Raw genomic sequence first — 24,398 nt, 5'->3', positions numbered from 1 at the left:
CTTAACCCCAAGTCAAACTATGCATGTGTGCAATATAATAGGAAAGGAGACCAATTGACAAAAAGCTTAGCATTATTATTAGTTTATCAGGCCCTTTGATTTTAGATGAGAAATCCCTCATATTATTAAATGTGTATTGCAAAACCTAGTCCTTGTCCATGTTTTGAAATTCAAAATGTCATTTAATTATGTTATCATGCTATACCCAGTGTGATATGCATTGTTTTTGGTAGGTTTATATGCTTATGGTCCCCTCTACATGTTTTTCCCTTTAGTGTTGGGCTTGCTAATAGATCAAAATGATCATATAGGAATTGTGCAACAATGAATACTTCGACTCTGAATTGGTAATAATTCATCTCAGCTTTATTGCCAGGAAGCAAAGAAGGGAAACACTATACAGTCAAAGGCACGAGGGTCCTCCAAGGCACACACTCCTGTGCCAAGCAATCCTCTGCTGAACTTATGGCTACCTCCTCTTCTCATCCCAGCCATCCATACAAATAGAAGCCACCAGACCCCCTCCCCCATCCACGCTCTCCCTCTTCTGCCTTGGACTTCGTTCCCAAGGCACAAAAGAATCCTTTCAGATGGATACTCTGTTCTTAGGCAGGAAGAAGGTTTTTTTTTGGAGAGTGGGGGGGTTGTCTTGGTGGGGAGGCTTTCTGGGGTCAATGCTAAAGCCTATCTTTGTGTGGGAGAACTGGGTTTAGCCATTAAAATCGAGCTCTTCACACATCAGCCAGTGCTCATAAACAGTGCCAGTGGAGCATTAACATGACAATGGGTTGGTTGGTTTCGGGGGGAGGGGGGGGGGGGGGTTGTCTCACACTCATCAGCCTGGGTCCGTCTGTTCTGCGCTACTGGAAATGGATAGGTATAATGTCCGCATTTCACCAGTGTATTGAGCAAGGCAATGAGAAAGTAACAAATCATATATTATAACATCAGGCTTTCAGCTTGTGTGAACATTTAAAATGTAATAAATGTAATCATCAAAGATAAACATGTGCAGCAGGTCGGACAACATTTGAAATGACCTCCCTGTAAATGATATAAAAGACACAATCAAATGTGCTTGGTTAATAAATGATGAAAGAATATGTTGGTTATTGTTCATCGTGGGTGTCGCGTGTCCCGAAATGACCTTTATTCAATACTGTCAACTGATGATTGTGGCTAATCTCTTACGAAATAGTAAAAAAATGTTGTCTTTAATACTGATTATTTACAGAAATTCCCTGTTGTGTATGAAGCAGGGAATTATGTTGTTCTGTGTTACAGTATACAGATATCGACATTGACAGGGTGTATAAAGGCTGGTGAGAACTTTATGTTCTTTGCCGCAGACCAAGATGCCCTCTTCTTGTAAATCTTCCGAGGCATCATGTATTTATTAGGGGCACTACCACGGCAACTCAGACAATGCAGCACAATTATAAATATACTATTACAAATTATAAATATATATTTACATCATGATCCGCACCATATTTTCGGTCTAATAATATTTGTAGTTATCACGGTTTGCAGTACTTGAACATTCTGTAAAGATCCGGTAAAAAGACCATCAGCCCTGCAGACACTGTTCCAAAAAGTGTCACGGTTATCTGTCTGACTTGTCTGGCTTTGACATCACTGTGGGGCGGTGAGAAGGGACAGGTACATCCCCATTTAGCCAATCAGATTATCCTCAAACATTATTGACAGTTGCTTCGGCCAACAGGAACGCGTTGGCTTTCTCGTAGCCAATGCGAAGAACATTTGGGCGGGTCCCTGAGCAAGAACATTCCCCAGCATACCATCTCACTCTGCCCAGTTCGATCGGCAACGGGAGCGGAAAGAGGAAAGCAGAGAGCCCCAAGGCAGTAGCCCCCACCACCGCCGGCCCAGGTTACCATCTAGCACCGGGAAACATAGCAGAGAGCCGCCGCCGGCAGAAGCCATTACCAACCAGTAGTAACCATGAGCAGCGAGGCCGAGACACAACAGCCGCCTGATGCCGCTGCCGATGCGGAGAGCCCATCCAGCCCGGCAGCCGAAGCTTCCGCGGTGGATAAGAAGGTCATCGGTAAGACTGGAAATGAGCTAGTTAGCTAACGTGGTTTGGGATACCGTAGAGGCAATGCGCAAAAGCGGCAGTTGCAAGCGTTACCAACCGATCACCGGCTCCGTTAACGGTTGAAAAACCTCGCTAACATTCTGATAAAGCCATCAACGATCATAGGGGAAATCTGCAGACTATACATGAAATTTCGGCAAATAGCTTTTTTTTGTATACTGATAATGTACAACGTGTCAGATGTCTGATAAAGAAACGTTAGTGTTTGAATGTGATATTGACGATGAGCAGTTTTTTTTGTTATCTCAAAGGAAACCAAATGGAGAAGAGAATATGGCCTCACTAGACAAGACATACAAAAATGACAGTTGTATGTTGGTCGTTGGTTATCGTAGCAATCTGTACATATCCAATGCTTGGTAATCTATTAAATAGCTGATTTAAACAAGTAAGCGTTTGTCAAACTGAGATACATTTAAGATCAGAACAGTAATTTTAGATGTAATCCTGCATTTCAACCGGTTAATCTCTCCTGCTCACCGGCCTTCTAACCTAAACAGCCGCCTCAGAAATCTATGTTACCGACTGGTCGCCAGAGGAACGACCGTTGAGGTTGTTTAAGGACTCTGGTCTCCACGCCAACGTTAGTGCCATTCTTAACACAAACAAGTTAGGCAAAATCAGTTGTCGTTACACGATAGCGATAATGTATATCAAGCATCATGGTGGCACACGAAGTTATTTCGTAATGCTAATTTAGCCGGCCACGACTACTTTCGTCGAAAGCAAGCTAACGTTAGCTCTTGGCCGTCCCTTTGTTCACACGGAACGGATGGTTCCGCGTTAGTAGATTTTTCTCAAAAAATCTCGTAAAACATCAGCAAACTCGTAGCCAACGTGACCTGGCAAAACGATCATAGCGATTCTGGTTAATAAATACATTGGAATATAACTGTCGGTTGTCGAATTTCGCTCTAATGCAGGGGCCTAGAGTTAGCTACTTACCAGGATGATAACGTTAGCTCGTCGGCTAACGAAGCTACATTAGCTATTTACATGGCTGAAGAGGAACCCAAAATGTCCGCCGTAGGATCCCACAGAATTATTTTGCCATTAAGTTGCCTGTTCAATGAAAAACATAAAACACCATAACACCGCCCTATTTAGTTACAATCAACCCAATGGTTTCTTGTAAATACATGGTACACTGTGTGCTACAGTAGTTTCCGTTTGCTGGCTTTAATCCAAGCACATGGTTGAGACCCCGTTAGCAACTATGCTAACCAGCCAGCTGGGCTCGCTGCTTGCTAACATATCCGGGCGCGACACAACCACGTGTGAACGCTCAAATACTGAGCAGTGCGGATTAAAATGGGACAGTAGGTCTGTAGTAATATAACTTGCTATGTACCACAACTAATGTAGCATATATCTTTTGATATGCTATATTTCAGCATTCTATATAACTGAGGCATTAATCATTTGGCTGAGACATTAAAGTTCTGCATGTGAAAAAGCACAGTCATTTCTGGGTCATAATGCTCTTGGTTCATACCTCACACCAAGTGCAGCTGGCACTAAACACACACAAGTATCACGACCTATAAAAAGAGTGAGAGTTGGGAGTTAAATATAACTCGCACATTATCCAGCCATTAGTTTTTTCAGCATCTGTTGTTATTTGATTCCTTATTTGTTACTCATTGGTAGAGGTCTTGTCAAACATGAATTGGCATGTTTGGGGCATTACATTTACACTCCCAGCATCTACAGGCTGAGAACTTACCATAGCTTGGATAATTGTTTTTTTTGTGCCTCATTGCAGCAACTAAAGTCTTGGGTACAGTCAAATGGTTCAACGTCAGGAATGGATATGGTTTCATCAATAGGTAAGTAGACTCCACCCCTATCCCCATGTCCTTAAGACCCTGATATCATCTCTGTGTGTGAAGGAACACTCTCAATCCTATTATCGCTTTGATTTGCTTACAGAGCTGACCAGACCATTTGTCTCCTTGTCTCAAAGCTGTTGTTATGCATAGTACTTAACCCTAAGCAGATGCAATGTTGCATTCTGTAACAAGATGCTGCTAACTTCCAGTAACTGAGGGTTTTTCTTCCTTTTATCTTTTAGGGATGATACAAAAGAGGACGTTTTTGTACACCAGGTAAGTTTTAGGTAATGTTTCTTAAATGATAATTTAAAATGAGCTTTAATATCAAATCTAACATCTTAATCTTTCATGATTTTTAGACAGCCATCAAAAAGAACAACCCGAGAAAATACCTTCGCAGTGTTGGAGATGGAGAAACTGTGGAGTTTGACGTAGTTGAGGGAGAAAAGGTAAGCCTAGCTTTGTTTGACCAAAACAATTATTTTAGTATTCAGCTCTTACATTTTATTATAAATTATTTTCCTCGATTATAATTTTTGCTATTCTTTTTTCAAAAAGGGAGCGGAGGCGGCAAATGTCACCGGCCCAGAAGGCAGTGCAGTCCAGGGTAGTAAGTACGCTGCTGACCGGAACCGCTTCAGGCGCTATCCCCGGAGAAGGGGCCCTCCCCGCGCTGGAGAATATCCAGACAATTACCAGAGTGACGGAGAGGGTGAGCCAGGCAACGGCGGTCGTGAAAAAGGCAGCCGAGATGGGGGAGAGAGCGCCCCTGAAGGAGAATCCCAGCCACAGCAGCGCAGACCCGCTTATCCCGGCAGACGGCGCTACCCTCCATACTTTGTACGTAGACGCTACGGTCGCCGCCCTCCGTATACTAACGCACCACGTGGAGAGATGCTTGCGGTACGCCGTCACAGGGCTTCATCCTGAAGCAGGCACCCAGCAGTCGCACTCGGGACACTTGATATGTTGATGTCATACACAACACCCTCTCATTTCAACATTCACGTGGTTGTGAGCAAAGAATCTTGGTGTATCGGGGGTCTGGCCAATATTTCGCAAATTGACCAAAATAATCTGTTATGCTGGAGTTCTTCTATCAGACTCAACATTAAGTAGAAATCTGGCCACTTTCCTTCCTGCCTGTACACTGCATAACAAATATTCAGTTAACCCAGTGTTATCTTTGATGAAAGCTGCGTGTAAGTGGTTTGATCTTTTTGATTTCAGGGAGGCGAGGGTGACGAGAGCCAGGGAGGTCCTGATCAAGGCAAACAACCAGCGAGGCAGAGCTACTACAGAGGCTTCAAACCAAGGTTTGCGTGTTGGCTTTATTGGCGAAATGCTTTAACAACGGGAGAGAAAAGCAATGGGCTGTCTACATTTAAAATTAAAATGTTCAACTGACCTTGAAAAACCCTCGAAACAAATGCCTCCTGTTTTGGATGGAAAAGCTCTCCCTTTGTTGAAGCCCAACCTCAAATTGTAGCTGTGCATTCAAATTTTGCTTCGAGTTATTGTATAATTTATTAAAGTAACGTTTGCTTGTTCACCTCAGGGCTCCACCCCGCCCAAGACCGGCACAGGAAGGCGAGGAGGACAAGGAGAATCAGGGAGGCGAAGGTGGTCAAAACCAACAGCCCCGCCAGCGTCGCTATCGCCGGAACTTCAACTATCGCCGCAGACGTCCACAGGCTGGCGACAAACCCGGCCCAGAAACCAAGGAGGCCAAGACAGGAGGTGACCCACCTGCAGAGAAAACGTCCGCTCCCGAGGCCCAGCAGGGTGGGGCTGAGTAGGAAACAACCTGCCCACCGGCACCTACCATCTTTTACCATCGTCCGGGTGAGTTAATAGCTTCTCCAATAAATCCAACATTAACAACTAGGAAACTTAACATTTTAGAGCTAAGTTGGGCTAGCTAGACTTTCGTTTCCACCCCAAGGCTATTTAGTGCAGAATCCAAGGCAAACTTTTAGACACAATCTATTGTTTTATCTACATAGCAACATCTGCCATCTGGAAAACAGCATACAGAATGTCAACTAATTTACAATTTTTCTTCTTTTGCAGTTTTTTTGTCAACAAGAAGAAACATCAAACAAGATCTGAGCAATAAAGATTTGACTTGACGATCGTCACAAGCTTGCACCATGCATTTGACCAGATTACCACCGATTGCCTGCAGAATCTATGCAGACTTGTTTTTTTTTTTCCATTATTTTTATGTGACAGCTACAAAAAGTTTTGGGGAAACAGCAAATGTTTTTCTAAATCTGTCCTAAGTTTTTACACCAAATGGTTTTTAAAAAAAAAAATAGAATTTGATATCTGGTCAGTTTGACATTTTTAAATAACTTTTTATGTATTCAAACATTTTAACAAAATGCAAGCTCAAATAAAAATCCAGAAACCAGGAATATTGTCTCAAGTGTTTGCTTTATTCTTATATTTCAAGTATATTGGCTTTGAACAATGACACCAACTTAATTTATCTTTCAGTTACATAGTATACGGTTAGGTTTGGAGTATTTTTGCTTTTCAAAATGAATACGGTCAGAACGTCAAACTGCATTTAGTGGTAAATATATATATATTTTTACATACGCTGATTCTGGGTTCACATTTAATACACAAACCTACACATGTTGCAACCAACATTTAGCATAAAATCCAGTTACCCAACTTGTTAGGTAATGGGACAGTGTGGGTAATACAGTCATACTACAGAGTTAAACGTTGATTTTTCAATTAAAAGTCCCAGGCTGTATTTCAGGTTCATTGTTTAGAACAGCAAGTAGGTTTTAAATTCACATTCACAACAAAAAAGAAAAAATGGTTGTGCTGTACAAGTGGGAAGTCCTGCTAAAGTCCTGTCTTTAATGGTCACATACATAGAAGGTGAACAAAAATACCTTTAAACAGTCTGATTGAGATGTCAATTCATCCTGATCGTCATATTTTGAAATAATTGGGTTGGACAGTCTGATAAGGGTAACATGAAGCTGGCTGGAATCAACCCAGGACTCTCATGGTCACATTGTATTCAACCTAGACCACCTTGGTATAAGGACAACATAGGTGGCAATTATTTTAGCTTTTCATATCCTGGTAAACAGGTAGTATAGCATTTAGTCATGGAATGTTCAGTACGACACGGAAACAATGCAATCTTAATAACTGAACATAATGGCCGTCACCAGTCTTCTCAATGGTAGTTATTTTGTCCATCTCTCAAACATTGGTCTCTTTGCGCAGGCGCTTCATACGTTGCATGTTGTTTTCAATGGCCATGAGGTCTGTGATCTCTGTGGCACAGGTAGCAGGAAACCAGCCTCTCACTCCATCGCGCATCCTCTCCCCATAGCACCATGCTAGGAAGAGCAGACCAAAGTTACCATCTTAGCACTCTTACAAGTTTTAATATGAATTGTAGTGACGAGCACGGAGGTCTGAAGACGATGCTATGAGAGTATGTGCACGCACTCACCTTCCTCTTTCTGTAACAAGATGACAAGCTCAGCCTGTTTCAGCCCCAACTCATCCAGCTCCTTTGGCATGTAGGATTTGTTGGCCTCATACTGTGGAAGACCTGAAACACATTCCCATAATGCAATGTGATTCACACAATCAAAGCTTTTTATGGAAGAGACATCACATTTTTCTGTATTTAAAGTCTTTGTCTAACAGCATTTTGTACATGGTTCTTGGAGTAGACATAACACTTCATCTGCATAATTGACATTTGTTTATCAATTACTTAGGGTTACCTTGTACATGCCTCACGTCAAACAAAACTAAAATCATTCACAAAAGGGGAGCCAGGTTTAAAACAGCAAAACAAAAACGGATTTACACACTCAAACAACTTAAATCGTAGTATTGTATATCAGTCATTTGTTCACTAATGCCCAAACATGCATTTTCGCTTAAAACATACTATTTAAAAACACAAACAACCTGAAGCTTTCACAGGTGATCTACACGTCTGTGCGAGTCCTGACGTGTTCCAAATAGTGAGGTTCAGGGAGAATGCATGCGTTTAAGAACTAGTTAACAAACAACTGATAAAATAAACTTGTATTTTACTGCATAAATAGAACAAGATTTAATTAAAAGATGTTTTGATCAAATGTGCTGTAATTGAACGCAGCCCACTCTTCAAATCATCAAGGTTTTTCTCAATTTTTTTATTATTTGCTTCCTGTTTAAGAAACGTTTTCTTCAAGGTTAAAAGATAATATGGCCAGTAATTGAGACAAATGACTATTTTGTAGATCAAGTGTTACCTTAAAAACCATATTGTTTGTACTCTGAACAAAATGTGCCACCCTGCTAAACACATCACTTCCTGGAGTGTGTCATGCACCCTAGAGACACACCCTTTGATAGTGAAATCAGATAACAGAGAGAGACACACTCATGTTAAAGCCATTATGCAAACAGCCTCTGTGAATGGTGATTGTGAAGGTGGTAGTTTGAATGATGCAAGTGACATAATATCAAAAGGGCTTGCAGATCTTTAAACAAAAGTATTACTTCTTTAAAGAGTTTATGTTTGCATCAGCGGTTTGTTGTCACAGAATAACAAAAATACGGATCAGATGTTCCTGCAACTTATTGGAAGGTTAAGCATGGGCCAAGGAAGAACCCATTACATATTGGAACAAATCTGATTCATAGATACAAACTTTACTTTTGTTAATAGTACATGATGAGGGCAATTAGCATTGTTCTGTGCTCTCTGACTGCTTATTTAATCAAACACATATGTTGTGTGTTATCCAACATTCTGTGCATTTGCCTTAAGACATAAAAGGACACTTTGGACCAATATGTATAATTCTGAATGACTGCTTCACATCTGTCTGGTTTTTAAAATGGTTCTGTGGATGTCTAAGGCACATTTGGTACATACTGTAGGATCACATAGTCCGACATCTGTTTGATATATATACAGGGTGAGAGTCAAATGGGATTAATAATGATTTTTATTTGAATATATTCTATTGTAAAAAACCTTGTAAACCCTGAGTCAGGATTAAAATAGAACATTTGTATTTTAAATCTCTGGAGAAAAGATCAAACCTAAGCAGCTGTATTAGTAGTGTGAATAGAATCCGTGTATCTACCGTCCAATTGTTTTTCTTTATTAAACACGTAAACGGAAGAGCGTTTGAGAGGCCTTTTTGCTTTTTGCTTTTTACCTTACTAAATGGTCTAATGGTCATTGGAGCGAGGGGCGGGGCGAAACTCACGGAAGTGATTTCAAAACAAAAGCGGTGATAATATTATAAACAAAGGGAAACAAGGAGAATTTAGCGATCACAACGAAAACGGCCAAGACACATATTGAGCCCAGAAAATGGATGTTATTAAGGGCTGTAAATATAATAAGCCTGTCTAAAATGGACAACATTGTAGGAGGTTTAAACTATACAGCGGTTCTGGACTGCGGTCAACTCAGCCGTCTCTCGCGTTTTTTTTTCTTCAAATCAGCTGCTCTTCATTATTCCTGCTATATTTGACGAGTGATACAAATGTTTTACCACAAGTTCTTAAGGAAACTGACACTGTTGGACTCGGTTCTAGTTTGACTTCTACCAGAAATAAAATGAAGAACTTTTACTGTGTACTTTGTGAGTAATCCTCTGTCATAGTCCCCTCCATAGTTTTCCATGTTTTTCTGCTATATTTGATGAATGATAAAAATATAATTTCACCATTAGTTCTTAATGAAATTGATACTGTTTGACTTTGTATTAGCCTACTACTTACAATACATTGAAGTACTTTTAATGTGTATTTATTGAGAAATCCTCTGTCAAAGTCCCCTGCTGAGAACAAAATCAAGCCACTTCTGCTAAATTTGATGAGGGAATTCTTTTTTGTTGCCATTAGTTCTTCGTGAGATTGATCCTGTTGGACTCGGTACTAGTGAAACTACCCCCACAAGTACTATGAAGTACTTATTGTGTACTTTTCCAGTAATCCTTTGTCAATGTCCCCTCCTGAGAACAAGAATGCATGTTTTTCGTTAAAAAAACCTTTCTTCATGAGAATGATATTGTTGGACAGAGTATTTTTAAAAGGATGGTAGACTGCACACTGACAGAGTGTTGGCCTCTTATGATGCTGGTGTCTTTTAATATATGATTATTTCTCAGCTGCTAGTTCGTCACAGATTCTTCATTCTCATCAGCCTCATCCTTCCATCAGTCCCAGTCAACGCCTCCAGCATACTTCCAGTGTCTGACTCCATATGATATTGTCCTGATGCTGTAAGGGTGATGCCCCATGATCACATAATGACCCCTCTAAAGTCTGAGTGCCAAGGACCTCATATTATGTCTGTCATTAATGTTACGTCATCCATTATAACAATTTGCTTTCCTTTTTCTCTTCTCTTAACTGAATAGCCCTGTCTTTAAGTATAATACAATGTAAAGTCCTTTTCCTGCACCATTTGAAGGCTTCAAAACAGGCATTTTTACTGTATGTGTTTGGAGAAATGACACAATCAATGGCCCAGAATTGTACTTTATAAACTNCTTAAGAGTACTGGAGGGATGTCAGGAAGGCGTTCCCTTCAAGTCCGCAACCAGTCATAGGAGTTCAAATGCAAAGCCTGAACGATGAGAAGAGCAAGACTTACATTCTACAAGATAAGTAATACCAGAGCAGTGTACGACATGCAGAGAACAGATCAAAAATCCCCTCAGACTCACACACTTTGGTGATGTCCTCATCTGATAATGATGTTTCATTTTTAGCAGCAAAGTAACATTACTCAAGGTATATGTTGGACCCAACTCATGTACAGTATGTTTTGCATCTCCTCAACAATGGTCTGTATAGTTGAGTAGAAACAAACTGTCCCTACAGTTTCAGGTAGATTAACAAAGAAAAGTTTGCAATGAAGCACAAAACCCCTCTTTGTATTAAGCTAGCTGCCACAGAAAGTACAGCTTAACATACTAACCTGGTTGAGTTAGCTAACGTTAGCTAACTTCATGACCAACTAAAAACCTCTAACGTGCATTACATTGACGATTTTAAACACAACTTAACTCTCTCAACTTGTAAAATAACGTTACTTTAACATACCCTTAATAACTACATCACGTTTTTCAGGGGCAACACAAACTGCAGAAAACGTTAGCTGCTAACTGTTGTTAGCTATGACAGCTAGCTCGTAACAATAGCCTCCTAGCAAACTTAAGGTTACGTTAACATTAACTTAACGTTGTAAGAAAGCAAAACGAACCTTCGAGAAATATTTTACTCTCGTGTAATTGTGTAGCGTTGCTTACCTCCAGAAGGACTTTTAGCTGTTTCCCAGTAGAGACTAGAGAGAGCTGTCAGAGCGGTTGCTCTCAGAAGAGCAGCATTGGGCGGACCAGATAAGACCAGAGAAGAATCAGTTAAGCACCAGAAAAGCACAAGAATGGTTCTTGAACCGGTTTGGTTTATTGGCAGTTTGCAAATCACTTAAGAGTACTGGAGTGTGAAACAAAAGCTATTGAGTCAGTGTTGTGGTGCTGTTGCTTTGGTCTGGGTCTCTGGATCTGTGAGCTAACCACGCCCCGTTCATTTGAATATAAGGAATGGAAATGTCTCATCATGAATTACAAGTCACCTGAAATAAATAAATGCGTCATTATGAAATACAAGTCATCTGAAATAAATAAATATGTTATTATGAAATACGAGTCTCTTGAAATAAATAAATGTGTCATTATGAAATACAAGTCTCTTGAAAATAAATAAATGTGTCATTATGAAATAAAAGTCCCATGAAATAAATAAATGTGTATTTAAATGTTCATGTATACATATTTATTGCCTCATTTATTTATTTCAGAATTTATTTCATAGGCATATTTATATATATGTATTTATTTAATTATTTATGTATTTATTTAATTTTGGCTTAAATGGCATTCCATAAAAATCATACTTTGAATCACTACAGTATCCTGCTGAAGGAACGGTGATTATTATATACAAGGGGAATTTAGCGATCACAACGAAAACGGCCAAGACACATATTGTATTGATCCCAGAGAATGGATGTTATTAAGGGCTGTAAATATAATAAGCCTATGTCTAAAATTGACAACATTGTTAGGAGATTTAAACTATACAGCGGTTCTGCACTGTGGTCACTCAGCCGTCTCTCGAGTTTGTTTTTTCAAATCAGCTGCTCTTCATTCCTGCTATATTTGACGAGTGATACAAATATTTGTTACCACAAGTTCTTAAGAAAACTGACACTGTTGGACTCGGTTCTAGTTTGACTGCTACCAGAAATCAAATGAAGTACTTTTACTATGGAGGCTACTTTGTGAGTAATCCTCTGTCACAGTCCCCTCCATAATGCATGTTTTTCTGCTATCTTTGATGAATGATAAAAATATAATTTTACCATTACTTCTTAATGAAATTGATACTGTTTGACTTTGTATTAGCCTACTACTAACAATACATTGAAGTACTTTTACTGTGTATTTTTTGAGAAATACTCTGTCAAAGTCCCCTGCTGAGAACAAAATCAAGCCACTTCTGCTAAGTTTGATGAGGGAATAATTTTTTGTTGCCATTAGTTCTTCGTGAGATTGATCCTGTTGGACTCAGTACTAGTGAAACTACCCCCACAAGTACTATGAAGTACTTAGGCCTACTGTGTACTTTTCCAGTACTCCTCTGTCAATGTCCCCTCCTGAGAACAAGAATGCATGTTTTTCTTTTAATAAGCGTTAAAACTCCTTTCTTCCTGAGACTGATATTGCTGAGTATTTTAAGAGGATGATAGACATGATATCAGCAATACTTCCAGTCAGTACTCCAGCAGCAGCATTTTTACCCCTTGGAAAGTCTTCAGAGTCTGGTCTGGATAGCTGGTCCCAACTCCTTCAGCACACTGACACACTCTGTCACTCTTGTTGGCCTCTTATGAGGTTGCTGTCTTTTAAAATATGATTATTTCTCTGCTCCTAGTTCATTGCTCACGGCTTATTCCATCAGTCCCAGTCATTGCATGTCAGTCAATAGAGCTTCTAAAAATGTGTCCAATTCAACTAAATGTTTTTTTGTGAGTGAAGGCCAGAGCTAAATTATAGATTGTTTGATTGTGTAATTAGAAGGTGAGAGAAAAATAAATCCACATCCTCCTATGAAAGATATTTTATTTATTTTTCCATGTTATACTTACTTGCATTAGAACATTTACATGTTGAACTACATGCTGGATATCTTCCCAGTCTCAAGGAAACACAATCAAATAAATGGATTCATAATTTTTTTTTAAATTGATAAAAATGTATAAATTAATAATGTTGTGTGCAAACATTTCAAATTTAAATATAAAATGAAAAAAAAGTTTACTTTTGAAATGATTTCTCACAAATACCTTTCTAAATTATAGTAAATTATTAAAAAAGGTTTAGTCAATAAACGTTTTTCTGCCTAAAATAGTTGAAATTGAACGTAAACTATATCAAACACCACATCCATGGCAATTAACCCATTTTTGCCCGCTATTTAAATTGACTTTGGTTAGTTAATACAAATATTAATATTATATATTTAGCATATAATTGATTCAGTCTTTCTGAACACTTTTTAAAAAAAATACTGCAAATGAAGAATATTTTAAATGTTCTGCACAGAGTGCCCTAACTTACAGCAGTTGAAAAGATTTTTGAAAGGATAAATTCTTCATGGGCTTCAATGGCTCTAGTAAAGGGTGTTTTATGGTTGCTTGTATAATCCTCAGATAGTGATTTGTTTAAATAACTAGTGACATTTGAATAAATATTGCAAAAAAGGGCTCCACAAAAGCATATAACTGGCCGCCTTAACCAGTCGTATTTCACCAAGCACCACAAGATCGAGAGTTATATAAAGTACAATCTGGGCCATTGTGGTAATTTCTCCCAANTTTTACCTTACTAAATGGTCTAATGGTCCTTGGAGCGAGGGGCGGGGCCATGTGATTTTAGCAAACGAGCGCTTTTGTTTTGAAATCACTTCCGTGAGTTTGGCCCCGCCCCTCGCTCCAAGGACCATTAGACCATTTAGTAAGGTAAAAAGCAAAAACGCCTCTCAGACGCTCTTCCGTTTACGTGTTTAATAAAGAAAAACAATTGGACGGTAGATACACGGATTGAATAGGACTGACTAGAAATAGTTTCATGACTAATTAATAATTTACACATGAAAGGTAATAAACAGATTTTTATTAATTGTCACTTTTTAAACACTATAACTGGTTTGGCTTAAGGAATGCTGTATTTACAAAGGGGTTCCTCCCTTTGTAAACAACCTGCTGACTTACCATCTTTGCAGGTTAAGACTCCTGCCTGCTTGTGTTCTGTGAGAGCAACTATCCAACGGGCCCGATCCACCCTTGGAAACAGAGTTAAAAAATACGGTGAAATATGTTTAACGTATTGTACATCTGATAACACACAAATTCAGTTTCTTATGAGTGCTTTATGAAAAGGAGCATGTAAGGTTGCAAGTAAAACTTCTGTCAGTAGAGGGAGACAAACGCAAAACATCAGACATGGTTTCCCTTAGGGATGTTCCATGAGCCTAGCGTGTGAATGTGATATTAAAAAAAAGTCAATATAGTTTGCCACCTTAATCTTAACCACCAATATTTAGTGCAAGCGAGATTGTATTTGCAGATATGTAGCCAGTTTGTGACAGAAAAATGTTCCCTCTCCAGACCTTATTATTAAATAATACCTGTATATACTCCTTACACTTAAACCTTGAGTTTTTCAAACATATAAGGTTAACAACGGTGCTTATTATGTAAAGTTCTTGGCTGATGGGGATGAGAGCGGCTGTACCTGGACTCGGCCACCAGGGAGATCTGCTCCGCTCTGCCGTCGCTGTTCTTGCTCATCAGCAGCTTGAAGGACAGATAGTGGCTGGAGCTGCTTTTGGAGGGTGGAGACATCCGTCCTTCTGCCTCCTCCACCACCTCCACCTCCACATTCTCCAAAGTAGCGTAGTCCATCACCACAAAGCTCTCCTCACTGAAAAAACAAAATGTATATTACTCATATTTTCTTTTAATTATTTAAATCATCCACAGCTATAATGGGAATTTAAGTGTTTGCACACCCAGCCAATAGTGTATTAACACATTCAAACTACATTCCGTTATATGCTAATAGCATTTTCTAGATATTATCACCTGAAGACTGGCTTGCAGTTTCCACTTAACAAGCTGAAAATGACTGCAGTGTTGTGGGAAGCGTATTCCTCAGTGCTGACATTGTTTTGTTTCTCCCTAACTCAAAACAGAGAGCTGTAGCCTGTCGAGCTGACACGCTGAATGCAAGATTGAAGAATCTCAAGTATGCAAGCACAACATCCATGCTCTCTCCTTTCTCTGTCCCCTTCCACTCATTTCAATCTGTTCCTTATGTTGTCAGCAGCTGGATCTACTCAGTGTCCACAGGGTCCAGCAGGATAAGTGCACAAAGCTCATGAAATGCTTTGAAATATGGTCTCAGTCTGCATTTTACCCACTGGTCTCTTTTTGAAGTAATTAGGAGTGTAAAAGAAGCTTTACATTTCAATTACATCACTTCCTGTCCTAGTGTTTTATTATGAGAGGCTGAATTAATATGAAGTGATCCTATTAGAATGAATACATGCTGGAGAATAGGCTTGTCATTATCATAACATTGTTGACTTATTATCCAGCACTCCTGGGGTGCTACTTGTATCATTAATATTCAATTGAAGTGCAATTTTTGTTAACAGCAATCTTATTTATTTATTTGGTTGTGTGGTTTTTATCCTCTTAATGTTTAATTTATTACGCATTTTCTTAAGAATTAAAAAGTTAACATGCAATGTTATATACATGCCATTATATTGTGGCATAAAATAGTCTTAAAATGAAATTAATATTTTTTATTAAAATAAATTCCGGACCAATTTATCGTTGAGCAAGAGGTATCCTGACAGTCCTTTTGGAAAAACCTTTTTTTTTTTTAAAGATAGGCATTTCTGTCAGTTTTTTTTCCACTTAATATGATTTCATACATTGAGTGAGCAGAGAACTCTGTATTTGATCCCACTGACCTCTTCTTCTTTGTGACGATCAGCACGTCGTTGAAGAGGAACAGGTAGTAGCTCCGGTTGCTGAAGGCCCTCCAGATGCTGAGCTCCTCGCTGCAGAGGGCCAGCTCCCCACGCTTCTTTAACCACCGCGACGACGACACCAGAGGAAATGGCTGCAGGGGGGGGAACACAAGTTATCATCTCAGAAAACAGAATATGCATCACAACTGCATGATTGGAATCGATACAAAGCTTGATCGAAGTTCCAATATGCAATTTCCCCTCAAGATGTTTTGTTGCAGAAACAAAACTTACTTTGATTTTACCAAAGTCCATGAGTTTCTGCATGGTGTACATCTGCTCTGTTCTCTCCATTCGCTGAGCTCCGTCATTGCAGCTAGTGACCAACTGTAGAAATAACAATCAAACATCAATGATAACCCAAAACCAATTGACATTAAAGAGTGTTTTCACAACATCTCTACCTTGCTGATGGCGTGCAGCGACCAGACAGCAGCGAAGTACTCCGCCGTCTTGTCTGGAGTTTTCTGGCAGATTGTCTGTGAGGGGAGACAACAGTTACGAAACCTTTAACATATCAGTTATTTATGTACCGCGGGCAAAACAACCTCTGTAGCTAAAAATAATCAATTATGTAACATTAACCCTGGTTTAGATGCGCGTATAGTTGTGTGGATATGTTTCCCAAAAAATGTCTATGTAGCATAAATATGTGGACTTAACAAGTAGGAAGAAATAGCTAGTGTGTCTCTCAGACTCCTACACTGTGTCTTCAAATATGTCAATCATGTTAACAAAATGAAGGTTAAACTGACGTCCAGCAGCAGGGGCAGTCTGGTGACTCGCTGCATGGGAAGGATGAGGAAAGAGATCATGGGCAGGGCTCCACATTCACTGCTAGCTTCAATCTGGTTCAGGGTCTCTTTGAACGCAGTGTTACTGGTCCTACAGATGGAATAAACAGGGAAGTTCAGCAAATTCAGAATATACAGTATTAGCTCAGCTGTTACAGTTTCTGTTGCCCCTCACAGCAGCTTCTGCAGCGTCCTCTGCTGGAAAGTCTCGTTGGAGCAGTACACGATGTAGGGCTCAAAGTGGTGGGCAGCGTGGTTCTGAACAATATCGCTAATGTCCCTGATCACCGGGTTGTCAGAGTGACGCCGTTCAAGGTCCTCAAAAAACCTGAAAATGGAGATAGAGAGAGAGAGGGAGGGGGAGGTAAGTAAAGAAGTGAATATACTGTGTTTTCCCTCCCATGGATTGATTACCTGAGCAGGATACACACAGCTGAAACAGGTACAACAGTCTAATATGAAGTCACCTTAAGGTCATAAGGTTTCATCGGATTTTGTAAACATTGACTGTAAACCACCTTATTTTTACTATTGATCTTTTCAAAAGATATTCAGACAATGATATTTTTTAATGACATTCATCAGTTAACTGGATATAATGACTAAGTGGGAAAGCCAAACCATACAGCAACGTGCCCAGTCTGGTAAGTTTATCAAATTAAACGTCTTTACTATAATGCAACCAGGAAAATACCACATGTAGGCCATATTGAAATATCAACAATCTAAGATGATATTGAGTCTAATAGTAATGTTTAGTAAGGTTTGTATGTGTTGTGTCACATGAAGAAGTTATTCAAGCCTGAATTTTTAAAACAAAAGACGTCCTTCTTCATTTAATTGTTGGATTCTGAAAAATGTGCAGTCCAGAAAAATCCTGAAAGCACACAGGCTGATAGTCTAATCTGTCAATGCAGTAAAATACTAAACTCTGCTCTACTATAAGATCCAGGTGAAGCTCTCTGTTCAAGCATTGTAAAGGCTTTCCATTATCCGCACTATTAGAAAAGGATAAATGACTTACAGCCCAACCCTTGCTAATGGACTTTTTAACAAAAAGGAGTAAAATGACACCTGGAAAGCAGCCCAACCCAGGAAGCAAAGTAAGGACACACATTCACACACAGATACTGCGAGTCAGATCACAGCTCCTGGGACACTTTCTGCCTTCTAGTTTCACAGATCCGGTTTTACTTTGAGTCGTATAACTAGAGGATTAAAAGATAGAAGGACAGTTGTTTTCTTGCTGCTAAAACTGGATCTATTTTCATTCAAAAATAATGTAACCAACAAAGCACACAGCAACACAGGCCGCTCTCAGGCACATTAACACTGCAAAGCCCGGGAAGAACAGCAAGGCAGCAAAACCAGTTTGGCCAGCATGTTTTAACACGTTGATGGGGCCTTCAGGATACTGAAACATACTTAGGGCAAATACTCTACCTGAAACTTTAATCAACAACTGCTTGAAACAACATATCAGTGGGGGAAAAAACATTAACTGTGTGACAAAAAACTTAGTGTGCAGCCCTTTTAAACATGTGTAACATGTTAACATGTGTAGATACAGTATGCAGATAATCAGTCCATTAAAATGCTTTACACACTGATAACATCATCAGATCCTTTTTTATGTGCCAACAACCCTCCCCTAGCTTTAGTTTTCCACCACACACACACACTCACAAACAATAGAGTAAGCCTATGTTGTGCCCACCTTTTGCTGACTTGGTGAATAACAGAGATGTTGGAGAAGAGGTGATGGTGCTCTGTGGCTGTCATTGTTTTCTTCAGAGCTTCACTACTCTTAAAGTGACGCACCAGAATGCCCAGGCTGTGCAGATACGAATGCTCCGATGTGATTATCTCGAAAATGGCCTGGAAGAAGACCATAAATAAAGGATCCACAAACATTACAACATTCACTTTATTCCTGCTTAAACTGTTAATAACAACATGTGATGCTGTTATTGTTTGATCCCTGAGGGTATGTTATTTTTGGCAGAGGTTTTGATTTACTTCAAATGTTGGGTTCTTTTTAGATTTCCTAGATTTCCTTTGAACGAGAATCCAAATAAATGGCCTCTGCTTTTGCAAGTTTTAAACAAAACAATGTGCAACAGACCAGTCTCTTACACAAATAATCAATATGCTGTGAATTAAATGAGTTCTGGTCATTTAAATTCTGTATATCTGACATTTACTGCTGTTCTTACTGGATGTTTTAGAATAGACTGAAACTGGATTATTATCAGCTACCTATACCAGCAGACTTCCAAACATATCAGCAGTGGATAAATAGTAGCAGTGTTGTGGTTTTTAATGTATGACAGTATGTATGAAAACATTGAAATGGAGGGCTGAGGTAATCTCTTCTGTTTTTGGTCAGGATCTGATAGGTGAGCCATCAGGTTGTGATGACATCACCTCCTGTAAAAGTCAAGTGTCCTCAGACAGGACCAAAGGGCAGTAGCTGAGCTAAATCAAGAACACATATCTCTGAAAATCTTACACCAACATTAATGTTTCTCACAAAGTAGCAGTAAATGATAGTCTGTCTGGTTGACCTGGTAAAGCTCTTCTCCGTCTGAACAATGGTGGGGAGATTTATTTCCTGATTTAATAGGAAAGCAGTGTGTTTAGTTCATTTCAGTTATCCCCAAACTTAAGCAAAATGATTTTGTGCCCGTAAAAGTAACAGTAAATGACTCAAGTACTAAAGCTGAATACAAGGGGACTAAAAGGTACAGAGTGAGACAAGCAGCTGCTCAGCAGACGGACTGAGTGTGATCACACTGGCAGGGTGTGGCTTTATTCAAGGTCTGCAGTGCACACAGGGTAGACCTTTGATATTGACACATGTGTTGTTAGACTGAAGGGGAAATCCAACGTCAGATAGTTTCACACTGTAGAGATGGCGCCAGTCTGTGATGTTAAACTGCTTTCTATAAGTTATTTTGTGATGAAATATAACTGCCATACTGAAATTACATTTTCTAGTAGTAGTAGTGTATTGTCTATAGAATTGTCGGTATTTGTTCCTCTCATATCAACGTTCTTTTCTCCCTTTGTGACATTTATAGGCATACTTTGAATGCATACCTGAACACACACATACAAACACACTTACCTCTTGTCTCTTTCTCTCCAGAGGTGAGATCAATGTCAGGATACCCGTGTCCCTCACCTTTGTAAGAGATACAAGACAACTAATCTTAAACTTTGCATTCCGCTGTATATTCGAGATTAAGCTTGTTTTGAAAATTGTGGAAATGTCAAGACTCTATCCAGTCAGACAAGCTTTATGGGTATTCTGGAATCTAGAGCAAACTAATAAACAGAACTTGTAATCAGACTTCTTTGATTCCCTCAATGTGTATTATGTTTGTCAGTGCAGTGGGGGGTTTACCTGAGGCAGCTGGCTCCATGTGAGCTGTACGGGCCGGTAGCTCTTCACCACGATGCCCTGGTCCTCCACGGGAGGCTCCACCACCACAAAGTCGTCCAGCAGCTCGTCCTGGTTGGTGGAGTGCAGCCCTCGCTCTCGGATCTCCTGGTAGAGGCGCGGTGTAGCTGAGGATCGCATCAACAAACACTTCAGTTATGTCTTAGTTATCGGACATTATTTCAGAATTTAAAGTCACGTAAAAAACTATTTTCATGATTATAGACGCAGGAAAATCACAGCAAATTCCTAAAAAGCATAATTGGAAAGGGTGAAAATACAGTACGTCATTTCTTAACCGAGTTATTTTCTCTCACAACAGGCTAATGCATGGAGGATTATGATGTAATTCACCCATAAAACTGTCGGATGCCTTTGAATTAAGTTATTTGTCTTTATTTTGTTAAGTGTTTAATATGACAATGAGTAACTTCGCAGATTAAAGTGTGGGAGGTGAGGAGGCATCTGTTTGGAACAAAGTGACAGGGTTAGTTCGATTGAAATGCAGATTTATGCCAGCAGTGGGTTTTAGTTAGTGAAAGGTCACAGGTTCTATTCTCACAGTGTTTAATGTGGATGTCAAGTTGAGATGGAAATTGGTCATCTTGTTTTTCTGAGATGACCAATCCTTCATCCTACAAATATTGAGCCCCACCTCTTACAAGTGACAAACAGCTCTTTAATCAAACCTTCTCATGCCTGCATTTTTATAGCTCAAAGCAAAACAGGAGAAGTGGCAGTGTGTTGAAGGAGGAGCGTTTAGTTTCAACATTCAACTAAACCCAGCTATATAACATTCAGCATGCTGGGAACATTCAGAGTGAATGATTTCCTGTTCTGTCCTCTTCTGATGCCTTAAGGGATCTTTTCTATGCTATGACAGATTTTATGGCATCCAGCTATAAAGTTCAGTTTTAGGCTTTACATTTTGAATTGAGAACACATTCAACACCAAAAAAACACCATAGGCAGTACTATTTCCAATCTATTTGTGTTCTTATAGCACAATTAGAGAAATGGACAGAGTGCCACATTACATACCATCTTTGAAGGACCCACGCTTGTTCTGGTTCCTCTTTCTCCCCAGGGTTCTCTAAAGGGGAGACAGCAGTGAAGTGTTTAACGCTGTAGAATGCATAAGTCTCAATAACACTTTATTAGACCTTTTTTCCCAAAATGTTCTTTTCAGCACTTCTTTTAATCCCTAAATGAAGATTTTTGTTTAAGTATACTCCTGTAAACACTATGGGGCCTTCCTCCACATGTACTGGTCTGGAAGATAGGAAACAGTTGTGGGAACACGCCATCGACATCACTATGTCTAAAAGGAGAATTTAACAGAGGTCACTGCCAATGCTAATGGCTATGCTGACTGTGACATATGAGGCTATTGGAAAACTTAAACTAAAGGATATAACTGGCATCAAACTTGGCACTTTCATCTAGAATGTTGCTTCTGTTAGTCCTCTATTACAACAATCATAATTTACTTTGTACAGCAATTGTTATTAGACAACCTCAACTACAAATTCCAGGAAATCTATCACTTTATAATAAAGTAACATAGTACAATAGGCCTACTGCCCTTTGACCCCATCCCTCATCCTGTGTACCTTGCGTCCAGGACCAGGACTGGCTGCTCGGTCCTCTTTGACAGGTTTCAGCGTGGATGCGGCCCCCTGTCCCGACGCCATGGCCTCAATGTCCAAGCTGGTCACGGCCGCTCTGTATGACTTGTTCCTGCGGTTCCTCCTCAAAGCAAAGCCGTCTCCATCACTGTCATAATCCTCCCAGGACAAATCTGGCCCCTGAGTTGAGTGGCGGCTCCGGGTCGCACTGGTGGAGTTCTCCAGTCCCACAGGGAAGGTCACCACGGTGGTGTGGTGGCGGACTTTATGCCGGCTGGCCAACTTCTTTGGGATGAGCTGGTTTTTGCCAACTTTCCGCGCTGCAGGACTCTGGGTGCTCAACACCACCTGCTGAGGCACCACCAGCCTGTCTACTACACCTTCCTGTGGTTGGGGTGTTTCAGATTGGGGTGTAGGGGAGCAATCATCTCCAGGCTCAGATATATGGAGTTCTGTGGAGAAGACGCTCTCCAGAATTAGAGGGGCCTGGTGGCCCATGCAGCTGTCTGACTGGCTGTTGGACATGGTGCCTCCCGCCTCCCGGTCTACTGAGCTCTGCAGCACCTACAACATTGAAGGAGGGTAAAATGACTTTACTTCAAGTTCAAACTACATGCAGCAAACATGTACAAACCAGCAACTTAAATGGAAACATGAGTAATCAGCAGGAGTAATAAAAGTCTCTCTTGTCTTGATGACCCTAAAATACCACCAGTGACCTACAGTGGGGCTCCAAAATGTATTCCCATCAGAGAACAGAGCCTCTTATCCAATTCCCAACTTACACACTCCCAGTCAGACGGTTGTGTCTCAGTCCTAAAACTCATATCAAGGGACTCAACCCGTGACTCACCGCTCACTCCTAGACTGCACTTGTCCACACCAAAGCCCACAGGGGAGACCTGCTACAGCAAATCTGTGCGCAACAGAAACGAGAAGAAAAACGTATTCACTCTTTCTTTATGAAGAATACCCCAAACCTGTGCAAAGAGTAGCCTGTTTAAAGTGTAAACAATTTATTATTCAGGCCCATGTCATTATAGTGACAGTGTCAATATTAGATACATTCACAACAGAGTTTAAAAAAAAAAGAAGCTCTTACAGCAGTTTTGAAATACAGTTGCGCCTCAAGAGGAATACAAAAAGTTGCTTGCTCTTTCTGTTCACTCGCACCCCGATTGTCAAATAACTTCGCTCCTTGTAAGAAGGATTAGGGTGGGAGAAAAAAATGTCTGCCTCACATTCCCATGGTTCATAACAGCGAGGTGAAACGCAGTTCAGCAAACACTGAGATTGTGAACAGGCTGTCTTACCTTTGCGAGGTGACCATACAAACACCAGCCTTCGTATTGAATGATATCTGTCCTGAGTCCGTCCTCAGGGGGCTGCTGTCCGGAGCGTGGTTAAGTGCGGCTTTCAGTAGCAGAAGTGGTCCTCCGCTGTCACTATTTCTTCTTACTCACTCACTTCCTCCTCTGTTTGCAGGCGCCTATTAAGCCGCGCTGCCTACGTCACCACAGGTAAGCAATCATCGCAAACTGACAATTATTCGAAGCAGGTAGGGGCTTGCATCGGCGGAAGCATTTATTCACAGATAAGCATCTTTAATATTTAAATGAAGATGGTGTTACTGTCGCTGGATAACTTAATAATCCGGTTTGGCAAGATAAGAGGGCAACATTTTCATTAAAGTATTTAAAACCTCAGAGTTTGACTTGGAACTTTATATTTCGTTTTGATCAGTTTGAACTAAGCTTAGGTTTTGCTTTTTCGATATTTTTTACACTTTTCTACATTTTCCTTCAGTTTGTTGACAACTGACATTTTATTGATTGGCTGCTAACAGCTCGAGGGCTCCCTCTCGTGGCCAACAGGAGGCACTGCATGCTCGCATTAATTATTTCCATGCCATTATTGTTGTGTTCACCTAGTGAGTCAACAAGTGTGTCATCGAGCCAAAATGTGCTGGAGGCTCTTCCTTTCACGGGAATAACCACAGATCTGTTTTGAGTAGTTTTCCACATGTTTATATCCTCTCTGTCTGTAGAAAGATACTTTTCATTGCAAGAGTGTCACTACAAAATGCAGTCACATACTGTAAAGATGTGGATGTGAAATCAGAACGAAGGCTGAGGGTGATTGGTCTGCCCCAAGTAAGGCTGATGGAGGTATGGTGGGTGGAGATCTGCATCTCCACTTTACCCCCCTGGCCACAATTTGGCACCTTTAGTTTTATTCATTTTAAATGTAAAACACGTTCCACCACTTTCTTAGTCGGAAACTGAAAATAATATTTAAAGCTCCAAAACGTAATCTTTACATGACATGTCTGGGATGCTTATGACATTGACAATGTTTACTCTTTATAAGAACAAGGTTTATCAACCAACAGAGGCCACAACA

The 24,398-nt window shown here is 40.1% G+C and overlaps 3 protein-coding genes and 1 long non-coding RNA gene across 4 annotated transcripts in view; 2 read left to right on the top strand and 2 right to left on the bottom strand.

Moving 5' to 3' along the window:
* Nucleotides 1-24,398, top strand: part of LOC104945183 (solute carrier family 2, facilitated glucose transporter member 1) — a 653,665-nt gene that overhangs the window by 151,551 nt on the left and 477,716 nt on the right. The window lies entirely within an intron of this gene.
* On the top strand, nt 1,831-6,374 carry ybx1 (Y box binding protein 1). Its single transcript, XM_010770801.1, has 8 exons — nt 1,831-2,071; nt 3,888-3,951; nt 4,197-4,230; nt 4,317-4,406; nt 4,516-4,797; nt 5,188-5,273; nt 5,516-5,802; nt 6,031-6,374. Exons 1-7 carry the CDS (start codon nt 1,966-1,968, stop codon nt 5,754-5,756), a joined length of 903 nt encoding a protein of 300 aa, XP_010769103.1. The 5' UTR covers nt 1,831-1,965; the 3' UTR covers nt 5,757-5,802; nt 6,031-6,374.
* On the bottom strand, nt 6,176-23,437 carry arhgef16 (Rho guanine nucleotide exchange factor (GEF) 16). Its single transcript, XM_010770802.1, has 16 exons — nt 23,309-23,437; nt 22,849-22,911; nt 21,981-22,559; nt 21,409-21,460; nt 20,332-20,495; nt 20,053-20,109; nt 18,640-18,800; nt 17,098-17,250; nt 16,884-17,013; nt 16,533-16,607; nt 16,363-16,455; nt 16,069-16,220; nt 14,820-15,008; nt 14,297-14,367; nt 7,448-7,549; nt 6,176-7,331 (listed from the first exon to the last, which is right to left on the bottom strand). The coding sequence occupies exons 3-16, from the start codon at nt 22,518-22,520 to the stop codon at nt 7,192-7,194; spliced, it is 2,079 nt and encodes a 692-aa protein (XP_010769104.1). The 5' UTR covers nt 22,521-22,559; nt 22,849-22,911; nt 23,309-23,437; the 3' UTR covers nt 6,176-7,191.
* On the bottom strand, nt 10,526-11,534 carry LOC104945176 (uncharacterized). The gene is made up of 2 exons (XR_798312.1): nt 11,271-11,534; nt 10,526-10,585 (listed from the first exon to the last, which is right to left on the bottom strand). It is a non-coding gene; the product is annotated as an uncharacterized lncRNA (long non-coding RNA).

Source organism: Notothenia coriiceps, unplaced genomic scaffold (assembly GCF_000735185.1).
Source record: "Notothenia coriiceps isolate Sejong01 unplaced genomic scaffold, NC01 NC01_scaffold00009245, whole genome shotgun sequence".
NCBI lineage: Eukaryota > Metazoa > Chordata > Actinopteri > Perciformes > Nototheniidae > Notothenia > Notothenia coriiceps.
Note: the sequence above shows the minus strand (reverse complement) of the source record. Positions and strands in the feature narration are given on the sequence as shown.

What these genes read in the sequence shown, in the direction of transcription:
- ybx1 (XM_010770801.1), top strand. Translation starts at nt 1,966, where the DNA reads ATGAGCAGCGAGGCCGAGACACAACAGCCGCCTGATGCCGCTGCCGAT. An exon ending in ACGTAGTTGAGGGAGAAAAG is followed by an intron (nt 4,407 to 4,515) that starts GTAAGCCTAGCT and finishes TTTTTCAAAAAG; the next exon opens with GGAGCGGAGGCGGCAAATGT. An exon ending in TACAGAGGCTTCAAACCAAG is followed by an intron (nt 5,274 to 5,515) that starts GTTTGCGTGTTG and finishes TGTTCACCTCAG; the next exon opens with GGCTCCACCCCGCCCAAGAC.
- arhgef16 (XM_010770802.1), bottom strand. Translation starts at nt 22,520, where the DNA reads ATGTCCAACAGCCAGTCAGACAGCTGCATGGGCCACCAGGCCCCTCTA. An exon ending in ATTCACCAAGTCAGCAAAAG is followed by an intron (nt 17,251 to 18,639) that starts GTGGGCACAACA and finishes CTCCATTTTCAG; the next exon opens with GTTTTTTGAGGACCTTGAAC. An exon ending in CTTGTTACAGAAAGAGGAAG is followed by an intron (nt 7,332 to 7,447) that starts GTGAGTGCGTGC and finishes TGCTCTTCCTAG; the next exon opens with CATGGTGCTATGGGGAGAGG.